Genomic DNA, 15,999 nt, shown 5'->3' on the forward strand with positions numbered 1-15,999 from the left:
TCAGCTTGGACAAGTACTCTACAGTTAGAGAAGATAAGATGAATTGTTATAATTCAGTGCATTTGTATCTGCTTCCTCAGTAACTGATGGTCTTTTTGACTGTATTAAATTAAAAAAAAAAAAAAAGAAAAATAGTACCCTAAATTCTAATCAGCCTTGATTCCATTTCACCAGAAGTTGGGCTGGAATAGATAAATGTATCAATGCAGTAGAAATCATGGCCATGGGTACAATTCTGTCTTACTGGATCTGCGTATTTTTCATTTCAAACCAGACACCTATGAAAATGATTGTTATTTCAAATGAGCTCTTGGCAGATGTAATCCTGACTTTTGGGTACATGTGCCCAGAGCACTTAACTTACCTTTTCTATGTCCTACATCCTACATTCTCTTGTCCAATAGTGTACTAGTACCGGGGAGACCAACTGAGTAAATCTCTCCAGCGGACAGCGAAATTTGCAGCCAGGGAGAGTGAGGGGGTGAGGATCTCTCAAAGAATTATTCCGATAGTACATTTCTATGGTGTATTGCCTGTTTCAAAATACAGAAGGTTTAAAATAAAGTTAGGTACGCAGAACCACACTGCCTTTCCATGTTGTAGTGATTGTACTCTGGGACAAACTTTTAGCCAGCTTATTTGTGTGGCTATTGATGTATCATCAGTACTCTGAAGAGATCTTTTTAAACAATAGATGGTCACACCAATTTTCATGTAGTTTGTCTTCTCGGTAGAGAGTCAAGGAGATAAAAAGAATAGAGCAAAACCTCTCATAACTGTAATGAATCAATATATAGAGGGTTTTCAGGCTGCAGTGCTGTGATTCTGCTACTGTCAGCTGCTAAATTGAGTCCAATTATAATAATTAAAATCAATCTGTAATCTTTTCCCATGTAGTGAACCTTGTGTATCCAGTTTAATTAGTCTGGTGTATCAGTAAACTGCTTTTTTAGAAAAAGTATATGTTAACAGTACAACTTGCAGATACTTGCCCATTTTTTTCCTGGTAAAGTTCAAAAAAATGACAGGCACTGTAAGGAGGCAATTTCCCATTGAAGACATTGAGTGCCATCTGTAAGGCAACAATGGTGGCTGCATGCTGTAAATAGAAGAAACCTTTAATTAAAGGCTTATTGAAAATGATTGCATGTACCTATTATTTAACAGTATGTCCAGCACATTATCTGTCTACTTAATATTGCTTGTGTGGCCTCATTAATACTTGCACTCTGCCCTCTCCAACACTGAGCAAATACTGTCCTTTGATGGTTGCATAAACAGAAATGCTCTATGTATAATGTATACATATATGTAAATATGTAAGAGGTCTTAGTCACAGTTGTTATCAAAGTCACTAGGAGCTGTTAAAACTTTTAAAAAGAACTTGTGGTCTTGCATGTTAAGTAAACAGTATTTAAGATGAAATCAGTAAGATCTTTGGCTGATTTAAACTTGCTAGGTCATAATCTAACTACAGTTTAGAAATAGGAGCTTTTTACCAAGAACAATCCAAAAATTTCATTCTCCAATGACAGTGTTTTCACATTCTAAACAAAAATATGAAGTCACAATTGAGTAACTGCCTTCATAAGACCTTCTAAAATAACTATCTTTAACCTCATTTTCCTTTTATTTTTTTTTTTTTCCCTTTGCATCTGAAAAAGATGCAGGAAGCAGGAGGTTTGTTTTAAATTATCTGTGTGATAGAGGTTCAGTAAAACATGAGGCATGGTTTTGTCAGTTCTCTGCTCAATCAAAAGAATATTACAATGAAACAAGCCATGACATCAGGTGGAAAATGGAATGCTGCAGGTTTCAAAGTAGTATCTGTTCATTAAAGAATGAAAATAATCCATTGATATTTAAGGTTAACTGAATAGAAAATGCTTGTAGCTTTATTTCATGAATGAAGTAAAGTTTCATGGCTTTCACTGCATTTAATAACTTCAGAAAGGGAGTGTAAAAGAAACAGAAAGGACTCACCGCAGAATACATAACCATTTTTTGCTGGTGTGAAGGCTTTCTAGCGTCTGAGATATGTTTTAGAATAGTTTTTAAAAGAATACCTGAAAGAGAATGGGGAAGCAATGACAATGAAAGGGATGCTTGTGTTAACATCTGTATCACTTGTTGCTGTTTTAACATAATCTGTCTTTAAATGCACCAGATTAATTCAACTGACTTTATAGGAAATTTGTGCCAAGTGCCCTGGCTAATTATGGTACTATCTTTTATATGAACAGTGAGCCTATTTTACTTCTGTGTAAAATGTTTTTGGGATCCGTGATAGTCGCAAGAGCTTCAAACAGTGCATTTGTGCCAGCAGAACAGTGCAAGAAGAGCACGGTCATGAGTACTACCCTCTTTTGTGTGTGACTCCATTGACTTCCTGATTTCCAGAGAAAAATAAAGAGCATATTGTTTGGACTCCGGGGTCTCTTAAATTATGTGGTTGTATTTCATTAATGTTAACTGCTGAAAAGTTGTAGGACAAACTATATGAATTAAATCAATGGCTGTTCTAGTATGCTAGCATAAGGTTGGAATCTCGACAAATTAAAATCCTAAAACGAGAACTGTACATGTTAGCAGAATTAGACACATGTGTTGTCTTCAGCTACTGGCACATTTTTTAATAACAATTGTTAATAAAGCAAGAGCAGAGGTTTGAACTTTCTCCTGAGTTTTGTAAGTTGGAGCTCCAAAACAGCAAACAAATTGACCCATGCTTATATGTGATTTGTCCTTGTTGCTCACAGACCCTGACTATACAGTGTCCATACATAATAAAAACAAGGCCCAAAAGCTGACAGTGGATGAATGGAAAAGAATGAATGATTAAAAAGGTATAAGCTAATTTTAAATTTCAGCTCCTATTTGCTGAGCAGAATAAAGTTTAGAAGCAGTTTAACAATCTCATTTTAGTACTCTTGGTAATGGAATATGAAGACAGGCAACAAAGTTACCATCCTATAGATTATTACAAATAATATTTTGTTAGGTAAGTTAAACATGGTGACTTACATTAAATTCAGACTTGATTCAGTTCAGTGAGAATCTGTATATTACTTTGGATTTCTTATACAGTGTAATCAAAATTATACCTCCTTTATAACGTTGGATTAGGATATTCGTGATTCATATCCTCACCATTTCTTTTCTCATTAATCAAAATCTCTCAGTGCTGATCACTAATATCCACATCATGGCATCTTTCATAGTTCTACTATGGAATCAGTAACAATGTTTTTTATATATATTATATATTCTTTCCCATTCTACTCTTGGTTTTAAATGGGGTAAGGATTTGGCTTACCTCCCTGCAAACGTGATTTTTGTATTTGTTTGTGGAACCCAAATTCCGCCTGCAATAACAATTCTGAGAGCTTTATCAGCTTGGTCCTGACACCGTGAGTAGCCCAAACAGGTAGAGTGTAATTGTTAATATCCTACAGTGAAGAAAGAAAACATGGTGATTTTCTTACTGATTCCTACTGCTGTTGTTTGTTCTGGCACAAAATGCTTGTCAGAACAAATTTGAATGTTTCACTCAAGTAGCATTTTCTCTTTATAATAAAATAATGACTATTTTGCATTTAGACAGCTGTAGAATTCCTATTTATAGCATCACACTGCATAAAACAAATTTGAAGGGCAGTGTTCAACAAGAAAAGGAAATATAATACTAAAAATTATGCAAAAAGCAACTGGCATTATTTATGCCAATTGCTAATGCAGTTGTCAGGTGAACAGATTCACTTTATGACTCTTTCAGCCATCTACTAGGATATATCCTGAGATCTTTACTGAAACAAATCTATATAGATGTCAGAATTTTAAAGGCTGGTGGCTCTGAGATGTAAGTGAGATCCAGAGATCAAGTAGGAATATGTACAGCTGTAGTTCAGATGTACCAGAGTGTGAGGTGTATGTATAGGGGTTAGATATAAAGATGGAATCCATACCATATCAGGTCTATTGGATACTGATGCAGTCCTCAAGCTAAAGTGGAATGGATTAGTCTTTCCTTAGGGACACAGCCCAAGATACATTAATGGTCACAACTGTGAGAAAGGAAGATACACTCAACATTCCTGGTTTGCACTACCCTGAATTCCTGTTTAAACAAGGTTGATATCTTTACTTCAGTTCGGTGTAACCTCTGTGAATGTGAGCCATTGGACTGAGCTCACCAGAGGGAGTGTTCTTGTAACAATACGTTCTAAGGAAAATGCCAGCTATTAAAGGACTTGTTTAAACCAATAAAACAATAGAACATGTAAGGTTAAACCAGCTCAGGTCACAGTGTATCACTTTCCCCTTTAACAAATGTGATTTGTATCTTGAGGAAAGAATTGACTAGTTGAGTGCTATTTAAGAGAAGTGCTGTAAGCAAGCAAGCACCTCAGTCTCCAAGTTACCTGAAAGTCAGATGACACTTAGACAATAATAACAGATACAGAGAGATGCATGCTACTGTAGTGTCCTGAATTGTGTTTAAAAAAATTATGTGAGAAAACTGTCTTTTTATGCTTGAAAGGGTGAGTGGCTTTTATGGCAGATGTCTTAATTGATACCCTCAGAGTCTTCACTGAGTGGTATGAAAAACCAAAGCTCATCAAATCTAACACTAGAAGGAAAAAACAAGAGATTTTTTTCTTCCAGCATTTAGCTAGATCCCTGATGGGAGCTGTCAATTTTGCACATTTCTCTGGTGACACAGGTTTCTCAGTATGATGTAACAACTGAAGTAAAAAGCTGTGGTCCTGAGCTGTCCTGCATTTGTAAAATATAGAAGGATGACCGCACTGAAATTACAGTGAGGTGTCCCAACATGTTAGCATTTCATTTATCTTAAGGCCCTGGCTAGCATTTCATTCAAGGCTGCTTTGACCAAAATTGAACCTTTGCAGAAACTGCAGGACAGAAGGTAAACTCATTAACATCACATACAAGTATTACATGTTACTTGTGAATACACCTTAAAACTGCCTCAATTTTTTAAGGGATATCCCAGTACTAATGACCAATTTATCATTAATATTTGAGTTCAAAAATAATTTTTCATTGAAGCATTTGTAGCAAATACTGCCTGCAACAATAAATTCTTAATATAAGACTGCAATTTTCACTTCAGCTGAGATAAATGTAGACTTTGAAGTGACATGAAGTGAGGCTTGTTGGTAAATTAAGGGCACTCGGGATTTTTCCAAATCCCAGCCAGAGGTACCAGACTGTGGGACCCAGATTCCCATGACAGTTGGGCACCACAGCATCCCTTTTGGTATAAAATCCATGCTTCTTTGTGATATGCCTGGTTCATTTGCTTAGAACAGGCTCCCAAACTTTCCCAAATAGCCTTTTGTGTCATTCCAATGGCTGGTTAATTCCTGAAAATACTCTTGACCAGTACTATCCATATACAAATAATGATTTCTCTTGCTTATACAATTTGCATAAAATCTTTGTGGAAGGATGCTTACGTTTCTTTGCCAATAACATATTTTACTCATGTCCATCTCTGTGATGGGGTTTGGAGGAGTAACAATACAATTTTATTCAAAGGTATGCCTTTGCCTAATTCTCCATATGCAGTCACTGACAGGATCTTGGATTTGGTAGGCCATTGGTTTGTGTTCCTTATAGTGGTGGACAACCCACAGCAGCCTCACACAGTCATAGTGTCTTTACAGGATTTTCACTTTCAAGTTTTATGTTAGGTGAGGGTTTCTGGGGAAGAAGCTGAAAACAGTCTGTGCTTCAAAAAGGTTTGGAAGCACAGACCTACGTTCTTTTGATGTCTTACAAACAATAGAAATAAGAGCTAAAAACAGTTTTGAAGAAGTGTAAGTATTTCTATTGGACTCTGGAAATTTTCTTTATATTATTTACCTCATACTGTAAAGTGTCAGAGAGCTTCTGAATTCTTTCAGTGTTCAATTTCTTCAATGGGTATCCTGTATGAGTGGCTAAAAACTTCAGAAATGGCTGGAATACAAAAGAGCAAAATTGTATGTTGTACACAGGGCCTTTTTACATCATTCCTGCACACTGCCATAGTAGCACATAGTAATTTTTAGAACGAAGATAGTCTTTGCACTTAAGCAATGAGCCATTGACTAGCGGTAAGAGAATCTGGCCTATTCCTCTAGACAAGGTTGGTGATTGGAGTTCAGATTTGAAATATGGTGGTGGTTTACACTTGATGGGAATGTTCAGAAGGAGGTAGAGGGAACATATACATAAGGAAGTCTGGCAGAAATCCAAAAAGTGCTTAAACGAAGTGTGATAAACAGAATTATTCTGATGTGGGTACTGAGCAGAAAGGATATATGATGTAAATTTGGTAAAACTGGAAATTATGATTCACTTGCATGTAGAACTCAGATGCAGAGCCAGAAGCAGATGGTTGAGGTCAGCTGCTAAAGATTATAGAAGAACAGGTGAGTTTGATAGTGTCATTTTGAATAAACCTGTGAAGAAGAAGGTTGCAATACAATAGACAAGTGATTGCGTACTCATGGCAAAGATTTTGATGGTGGAGAAAGAAAGGAAAGGATACCTTACAGAGGTAAGAATGAAACGTAAGTGAGCACCTGAGTGAAGACTTTGAGTGTGAGACATGAACAGGTACCTGAGGGAAGCACTGAGGCTATTATGGAAAATCTGGGAAATTGAGTTGTGAAGTATTTTGTGGTGGAAGAGGAATCTGAACTAGCAGAGAGTTATATCGACAGATGCATCAGAGAAGTTGCTTTACATGGGAGTAAACAGAAAGAGGTATTGGAGTGATTTCAGAGGTATTGGCACTGATTTGATCTGAGTTTTTGTTTTGTCTGCTCTCCTAGAAGGTAGGTGCGGTGGTTTTTTGCAAGGTAGTCAATAACTTATCTTTTCTGTGACTTGCAGTTTTCAACTGATGGGAATAGCCCAGTCCAGATGGCTCTATAATGTTGCAATTGCTTTTTGGGTATGTTGTCTACACCCACTGTGAAGATTAGAGATTTAGAAGAAGCATATTGACTGCCTCTTTTTAAACCTACCTGTTAGATAATGTTGACAGAAGTAGTACATTTTAATTAGATTTCCAGAACTGAAAATACTTTACCCTGTACTGCTTGAGCTGCTTTTGGAAATCCCTTGTTGCAAAGGTTTCTTTCAGAAGCTCATTGTATTTTGGGCAGTGTGAGAAAGGTAAGTATAGCAACTGAAAAGAAAATTGCAAAACATTAATTAGGCAAGGTGTTTCTTGTTCTGCAATTCAACATATCCTTGCAGGATTGTTGTTCTGATTGGCTGCACTAGTTAGGACAAGCTGAAAAATAATTTGAGAATGTAGTTTTCAAGGATATTCATCTTCAGGACTGTAAGTCATACTGATGACTACTTACAAAATAATCTTTAAACATTCAGAGGCGTAATAGGTTCCATAGTTCAAAGTTAAAGGATTCATTTACACAAGCTGAAATTTACCCCTTGACAGAAGACTAACACAAGCCCTCCCAAACTGCTTTGTGCTTGGCTTCCCCGGGGGATGATTTCACTCATTGTGCTCAGTCTTTCTTTAAACACACCGTCACCTTTTTGCAGCAAATTACCAAGCAGCAGCTGGACTGCAACAGGAGTCTTTGTGCATACTCAGCTGTATTAAGTGGGCTTACCACAGCTCCATTTAGTTCAGCTAAGTCATAGAAACTTATGAAGTTTCTCTAACTCAGTTTTGTCTTTCATTAATTCAAGACATATGAAGGTTAAAGGTTACATGGGAGTGGGATAACTTCAGAATTTGTTATTAATTTATCTAAGCTAAATTGAGTTTATTCTTGTTTGAAGTTTTTTCTGTTAAATTTTAAACAAAAGTTTAAATAAAATTTGACACTGAGATATTCTTAGTGGTTTTCTCTGATGTGCTTTCTGTACTCTTTCCAGTAATAAAACTCTAGCTATATAGTCCCACAGGTAAAAGAACTTTAAAAAGAACTTGAGGGTACTGAAGGGGTAATTAGGTTGGAAAGCTTCACAGCAGTTCCTCTGTCTTTTTAGAAACACAATCTGTCTATTTCAGAAGGTAGGAAAGTATTTCTGAATTATAACCATAGGTTCATGAACAGGCATGACTTTACCAATTAATGATGGATGCTTGTTTTGGGTAGTAGGATACATGTGGTCTCAAGCTTACCCTGTATGTGTAGTAAACATGAATAGAGTTAAAACACAAATAGTTGAAAAAGTATGAAAAATGCATATGTTTCATGATTTGTTTGAATAAACTTACTTGCTTCCCTAAATGTGAATGATGTGCACTACTTGCTTGCTGAGTTTGACAGTGGTGTTGATACTAGCCAGGTATTCTTGACTGTTTACTGTGGTACCACCATCTGTGACAGTGTCAGAAGCAGCTCTTGACTCTACACCAGGCTGTGTGCATGAACTGGAAGACATGTGTCTCCATATCCTCCATCTTCATGCTCTTATCACCCCAAGGTGGGAACCATTGCTCCATGACTCTATTTAACCTTATTCCTCTATTCCTAGACTGTGTTAACTAGACTTGTAAGCCCACACAATTTATCTTGCATCACATGTGCAAACCTCCTCCCCCAAACTGGGACTCATACTGTACACTCCTGATCCTTCCTAGCTTTTTACCATAGCTTTTCGACAAATGGGAAACTCCAGCTCCACTCAGCTGCCCAGCTTTCCCCTCTAGGGCAAGTATATTCAGGCTACAGAGCTGCTATCCACACAATTCCTTACAGCTCCAAGGTGAGGACCTGGGGAACAGAGAAGAATAAATACTTTGCCCTATGAACTCATGCTCTTAAAGTTCTGAGTCCTCCTTCCTTTTCCCTTTTACTTTTTCCACCAACCCTCAAAGTGCATGCACTGACCTTCAAAGTGTATGAAAACAGTCCTGTGAATCAATTCTCACTCTAATGAAAATCCCAGAATAATTGTTTTGTCTTTTCCATTGGCTGTGGACTAAAAAGCTGTTGAAGCACTAGTGAGAATAGGTATGCTGCCTCTTCTCACACAAAGAAAGTAATTTTTATTATAAGTTTAGGATCAATCTACTTCTATAGTGTTTTACTCACATTATAGTTTAATTCTTTTTCTCTGTACCTAGTAGGACTTTTGTTTTTCTTGTTTGTTAACTCCAGGTTTCTGTTATGTAAGTCCATTCCTGTGGAAACTCCTGACAATATTTTTATTCAGCTTATTAGGCCTTTCTGCACAATGTTTGTAACTTAATATATTGAAATATATATGGTAAAGGCAATGAAAATTGCCTTTACCATGCCCTTTATCCTGACCCCTTCATCTCATATCCTAGGTATTTTACTCATGATTCAGGGAAAGCAAATGCCCTTAGTTTCTACTCACATTATCATGTGACAGTGGCACTGTGTGAACTGGAATTGGCTGCCAAAGAATTCTGGGGTTCCAAATCTGGCCCTGTGTTGGCGGGTACAGCCCAGCAAGACTTGCTTGAGCACTCATAAGTGTGTGGTCACAGTCAGTGCTTTGAACGTAAATCTGAAGCAAGAAAAAAAAATAAAAATTGTAAGGTCATTTTTCCTGATAGTTTTTTTTTTTCTCTTGGTAGGAAAGAAGGGGATTGGTACTGTTCTGGAGGAGATGACATTAGAGTGGGATGAAGAAGGACCATAAGAAAGAAGGAGGAGGGAGAAAGAGTGAAGATGGAATAGGGCCTTGGAATAAAATTTTGGTGCCATATAGTAGCAGTTCCTTTAGGAGTCCTAGTGAAAAGCATAAGACTGACTCCATTTGACCATCTAGGCATTGGGACATCATGTATGCACTGAACAGCTGGACCCTAAATGAAACCTAAGCTGTATCATCTGCACCCCATATGGAAGTGTGGAATTGGAGATACCTGACATAGATACCCTGCCATAAAACAGTGAGGAATCTGAACCTGATATACAGCCTAAAAACCTTTCACATCATTTTCAGTTAACCATCAGCCTGAATAAAAGTTGACCCACAGTTTCAGGGATACTTTGAAATAACATTGACTTCAGTGGGTATTAAGTTATCTCCAATCGTGCCAGGTTCAGACTCTCATGCATTCAGGTAGTCCCATTAACATCCATGAAAAACGTCCTCCCTCCCAGATCCAGTACTTGCCTCACACTGCTTGTATACAACACTCAGGAAATAAGAGTATCTCCTCCGCATATACTGGCCAAGCTCATACTGTTGCTGTATGCCAAGCTGTAGAAGTAACAGAACATTGTAAGAGGCTCAAGAAGTGTGCTATGTATTCATTCCTACAAATAAAAAATGAGATAATATTTCATATTGTTTTGATAAAGGTCTTTTTCCTTTCTAAAGTGAAGGAGGAAAGAAAACAGGAGAAAAACCAGTAAAGGTGCTGTGTTTGCAGTATTGGTTAATATTAGATATGTCTTCCTGACAGATGCAGTTTTGCATTTTGTTCTACAGAAAGGTATGCATATGTTTATCCAAGCTAGTAAGACCGGCTGAGGGGCAGCGTGACTTAAAGCGGACATAAAGATGTCCCAACACTGTCTGTCTAGTTTCTGCTCTGTTGCTGGCTCACAGCTGAGTAACTGGGAGTGTAGACAGAGCAACCACCTGTCCATGAAGACACATCCAGGATATGAATCTCATAGAGTATCACCAGTTATTCTGCATGGAGGCTACAGTTTTAGCTTGAGCAAGATCTTATTTTTCAGGAAGACAGAAAATCTTGAATACAAGACTTCAGGTATTTTGCTGTAATGATTGATTGTTATCAACAGTCTGAAACATTTGATTCTTGATTCTTGCCTGACTATGTCCCCAGCTTTCAGCCACTGGATCTTGTTATGCTGTTGAATGACACGTTCTTTACCACCACATATCTTATTCCCAGTAAGATTATAAGCAATAAGATGGAATCAAGTCACTTACTTAATCTCTGTGTTAAACTAATAGATTACAATTCTCTACTCCTACAGCAAAATGGGTGTTCCAGTCTCAGCATTTTAGTAGCTCTTTGCTGAATATTTTCTGACTTACCAACATAATTTTGTAAACACATAACATGAGAATCACATGCAATGTCCCTGTAATGGTCTCAACATTGTTATCTTTTTACTCGTACCTGGTGTTTCCTGGCCTAAATTTAAATATATTCAACTTTTCTCACATAATCATTACTCTGCACTGGGATCTCAAATACAGTGATTACTCATTGCTTCCTAAAGTCCTTTTCTAAGTCACAGGATCATAGGATAATTTAGGTTGAAAAGGACCTCAAGGAAGTCTCTAGTCCAACCTCTTGTTCAGAGCAGAGTCAGCTCTGAGGTCAGACCAAGTTATTCAGGACTTTACCCCGAGTTCCAGTCATGGCCCACAGTGTGTGTATGTGATCACCTCTTTCTGTTGCTGGAATTGTGCATCCAGTTTCCTAGGGTATATGCTTGGCCTAGGCTTCTGCCCTGATTTGCCTAATATATGCATTGTTAAATCCTGACACCTGGGTCTTGAAGCCTTCCATGCCCTGGAGCAAGCTGGCGTGTAGTGCTGAACTTGCACAGTGTGTATGTGGAGTGAGTGAGTCACAGCTGAGTTCAGGCATAGGAAGCTGGTCTATTACTCCTGTTTCTTCAAGGGAAGTGACTTGAGAGGAAACAGGCCTGACCTTGCATTGGAGCAGTTTGGCCTCCTAAGGATGGTGAGGAAGAGGAACCCCTCAGGCAGTTTGTTCTATTCTGATTTTGGTGGAGACCTGGCAAGTGACTAACTCCCCTAGGAGAGAGAAGCATGTGCATTGTGCTGGACCCACTGGACATAAGGTGCATGAGTGAACTTATTCTACAGCAGCCTAAGAGAGACACACACCCCACAGTCTGCCTACACATGCACCATAGCCTTTTATCCTGGACATCCAGACTTTTGGCACATCTAAACTACTTCAGTGAGGCTGCCTGGTTCCCAGAATCCTGGGAAAGTAGCTAGCGGATTTTTCCATCCTAACCACATATCTTGGGGAGGGGAAAAAGGAACGAAGCACAGACACAGTGGGTACTATGGTGGGAGCAGAGCAGAAGTAGGGTTAAAACCACTTAGTGCTCACATATTCCCTTACAGCCTGATAGTACAGTTCACCCTTGGCTCCATTCACAAGAGGAGGCAGCTAATACAAATTACAGTTAATGCAGAGACATGGTTTCTGCAGTTGGATTCTGCAAGTTGCCTTAGCTGCTGCTAGTTACTACCATCAGCTGATACTAGAGTGCAAGCTCAGCTCTGCTGTATTCTACCAATGTCTGCACTGAAATTGCTGAGCTTTAAATCAACTTTCCCAGGCACAGCATGAGAGAAGTTTCTGCTGGTAGTGATCTTAGTAGTTCATGAGTTAGGAAGTACTCCTACTCAGCAGAGATTGAGGGTGGTCTGTGAGCACTTCACCACCTTATGCTACTGATTGTTAAAGCTTCATGTTTGGTCTCGGGTGAACTGTGGCAGTCACCAGTGTCTGGCTCCTCCCAGAAGACCCTAGTCTGCACTCAAACAGCTCAACATACACTGCTATTGGACCAGAATGGGCTGATTCAGTGTCATTTAAAAACAGTGACTGCTGGTAGCTGTAGCTTCCTGGTAAGTTCTTTGGCTGTCCTTTTAGAGATCTGTATATGGTGACTTAATATGGGCTTTTTTCAAGTGAAAACAAAGTTCCCAAAACCAGATATCAACAGACCATATTCCAGTATCTCAGTATATTGGCCCAGGCAAGCAAACGCACCTTGGTAAGTTGTCCATATCCATGCTGCCTTGCAACGTCTTTGTGCTGGTCAGTTGGAAAAAACTCCTGTGGGGTATGATCACCATGGCGAAATACCTGATAAAATAGATGGAATTCCCTTCATATTATTGGGATTTTTGTGATAGATATAATTAGTGCAGTCGTAAGGAATATTCAATGACAATAAGTACGGTATCTGACAGATGCTAAATATATTCATGGTGGTTTTCTTGGGTCTAGATAGCTACAGTACCTCTTTGATTTATTTAGACAAATGTAACTGTTCTTTTTTTCCTGGCATTTGAAAAATAATTAGTTTAAACAAATTTTTGCAAGTTATAAAAACTATAAAATATCTTAATATATTTTAAAGAGGTTTTATATATTTTAGGTGGTATAGACCACAACATTAAATAAACAGCAAACAGAAGCATGTCAGCAATTTTCCAGAACTATTAGAATGTTAATATTTTGGTAGGACTAACTAGGAATTCAGAAGGGAAAAACCCAAACTACTGCTCTAGATACAGTTTCTGTGGCTGACTGCTGTGAAGCACACTTTCTTGGCAGAAATTAGCCTTAAAGAGCCATGTGTTGACTTCTTCCATCACAAGAGGTTATAAAAGTGTCATCTAATCTCTAAATACAGACTAAACTGCTACTCTGAAATAACTGAACCTGTTCTGGAATTTCAATTCAGATAAAAGATATATCTATAAAGATACATCAAGATTTTTCATTCCTGCAATGAATTCTCTCCTTGTCCAGCACAATTTCTGTACATATGTGTCATATAATTCTAAAATTTTACCACCAGATTTTTTTTATTTCTTAATCCAAGTAGGCAGAAATAAAATCAAAAATTGGAGCACAAAAAGTGTATAAGTGATTTTCAGGCATATGTGATGTTCAGAACAAGATTCAGGCTTCCTGCAAACAAACGGCATGTCATAATCACTGCAAATAGCATTAGTTTCACAGCACTGGTTCTGTGTTGCTTATTTAATGCCATTGTACACTTGTTTGGGTTTCACACAATGAAATTTGTTTTGCATGTTAATCTCTTGAAACCACTGGAAAAGTGGAAACTCTTCCATGGTAAAGAGGGTTTTTGCACAGTTGATATATAGCTATGAAATCCTCTTTTATGATTTAAAAAAGAATCCTGTGTGATTCCTCTCTTAGTGCTATAAAAAAAAATTCTTTGCCAGTCCAGAAAGTTAAGTTCATCTAGGACTGTGCAAAAGAGACAGAATTATAAAATCTTATTTAAATTGGAGGATTTTTTTGTACAATGCAATAGTGAATTTTGAATATGCAGAAAACGCTTAAATCTTCAAAAAGTGCCCCCTCCCCCCTACTTTGGAGTACAAGAAGAGCAGTAAGTGAGAGGTTTTGAAGAAATTCCATTTGCCTATGAACTATCTACTTACTATGGACACAAACTTCAGTTTTCTCTTAGCTGTCGTTTGGTGAAGAAAGATGCAGAAAAGGCAGAACATGAAACACAGACTCCAAATTCCACACAGCAGCTGCCTTGCTCTCATCCTGAGGGTAGCTTTCAGGTCTTTTGCACGCCAAGGGCCATGTCTGGATGTGGTGATAGAGTAGATATGTGGCTGAGAGGGGAGGAGTCAGTTGTATTCAGTGAAGTCTGAAAGTAGGCTGTAAGCTTGCCTCCTCGTCCCTTTTTTCCCTCATTGGCTTAGTGCTTTTCAGGGGGTTCATGAAATGAAAAGCGTATTTTGCACTTTTACTCAATTTCTGTGTCCCATGTATAAAATGAAGTGGAATCTCTGAGCCCCCTAATTCCTGCTGCTGGCACTTGCAAGGCAAGTGAATGTGAAGAACTACAAGCTGCCCTCTATTCTTTAAGCTAGAATTTAGTATGGGTCAGTCAGCCTTCCCAAAACTGAAAATGCTGCAGATCTGCCGTCTCTTGCTGTATGCAAAAAAGCTAGTAAACCATCCTCACTCCTAGTGCTCACACAGCCTTCTCTGAACACTTCATACTAGAACGTTAGGAGTGGTGCTGACAATTGTTCTTTTTCAAAGGATATCTGGATTTTTCCCTGGATTTGGCTGTGGTCTGTAGGAGGAATAAACAGCAGAAGCTTTTGTTGCACAGGAGCAGAGATAAGCCTAAACTCACTGAAAAAAAAGGATACATGAATGAACTTTTCATCTCTACAGTAGATTGACTATGTCTCTAGAGGCAAAGCATGTGCCACTGTTTTCTAGAACTATTGCCCAGAATTTCATACAGTTAGGTAAATTTTTTATTTTCAAATTTCTCTTGCTGAAACCACTGTCATTGTTACAGCATGAATAAATCAATAGTTGTCTCTGTAATTTCCCCAGCATATTTTAAATAAAGCAAAAATCTAGCTCAGAGGCAGTGTTGCAAGAGACAAGATTGATTTTACAAGCTTATTGGTCTATGTTCAGTCATATTCATGTGTTAATGAAAGCCCTGTTAATATGTAAAAATTAAGGGTGATTTCATAATGATCAAAAGTTCTCTATATGTAAGAATTTAAGAGAAATTACTGAAAAAGCATCATGTTACTACTCAAAAAGATTATATAATCTCAAGCTAGTTTAAGGCACAAATAACAAAACTTTCCTTTGTAATTATTAGATATAAGCTTGTCTAGAGGGATCAGTTGTCTTTCCTGAAGTAACAATGCCATATCCTTCACACTCTCAGAGCTAAAGAGATTCCTCTGTGAAACATTCAGAGGTCAGACTTTCTTGGTGCAAGATGGTTCATCTGTCGTTTCTTCTTTTTTGCCTGACAAGTCTAACACACTCGTGCAGAAAGAGAAAAATATGGAGAGCTGCCCACATTTATTGAGAAAGAAAATTCTTTTTTTTTCTTTTTTTTTTAAATGAGGGACTTGGGGGAGATGTGGGCCAACTGATTAAAGTTATTCACAGTCTGTACATTCTCCTGACTCTACTGGCTGTCATACTTCAAAAATCTATTTGAAGAGACTGTGTTTTGCTGTTTCTAGAGGACATGACATCAGATGCCACTCCTAAAACACACTGGTTTGCAAGGCGAGGTTTTTAATTAGACCAGCTGGTATCACTGGAAAAAAATAGGCAAGTTCTCAGAATCACAAGGCTCCATTCAGGTTCTTCAGAGACTGTGGATACATCTGGCAGGGACAGCAGATATACAACAGGAACAGAAAGGTTTACCTTTATACTTTTCA

The 15,999-nt window shown here is 38.0% G+C and overlaps 1 protein-coding gene across 1 annotated transcript; it reads right to left on the minus strand.

Annotated features, from left to right (window-relative positions):
• Positions 1-376: 376 nt before the first annotated feature.
• LOC141935046 (prostatic acid phosphatase-like) lies at positions 377-14,325 on the minus strand. The gene is made up of 10 exons (XM_074854819.1): positions 14,212-14,325; positions 12,779-12,874; positions 10,153-10,239; positions 9,385-9,537; positions 7,109-7,207; positions 5,893-5,988; positions 3,317-3,449; positions 1,984-2,066; positions 993-1,099; positions 377-533 (listed from the first exon to the last, which is right to left on the minus strand). Exons 1-10 carry the CDS (start codon positions 14,323-14,325, stop codon positions 377-379), a joined length of 1,125 nt encoding a protein of 374 aa, XP_074710920.1.
• Between the last annotated feature and the right edge of the window lie 1,674 nt (positions 14,326-15,999).

Source organism: Strix uralensis, chromosome 1 (genome assembly GCF_047716275.1).
Source record: "Strix uralensis isolate ZFMK-TIS-50842 chromosome 1, bStrUra1, whole genome shotgun sequence".
Classification (NCBI taxonomy): Eukaryota; Metazoa; Chordata; class Aves; order Strigiformes; family Strigidae; genus Strix; species Strix uralensis.

Excerpts from the sequence above, each read along its gene's own strand:
- LOC141935046 (XM_074854819.1), bottom strand. The coding sequence starts at position 14,325 with ATGAGAGCAAGGCAGCTGCTGTGTGGAATTTGGAGTCTGTGTTTCATG. Across the intron at positions 7,208-9,384 it reads TGCCACTGTCACATGATAAT|TTGCTATACTTACCTTTCTC; the intron begins GTGAGTAGAAAC and ends TTTTCTTTTCAG. Across the intron at positions 1,100-1,983 it reads AAATGGTTATGTATTCTGCG|CATGCAGCCACCATTGTTGC; the intron begins GTGAGTCCTTTC and ends TTCTATTTACAG.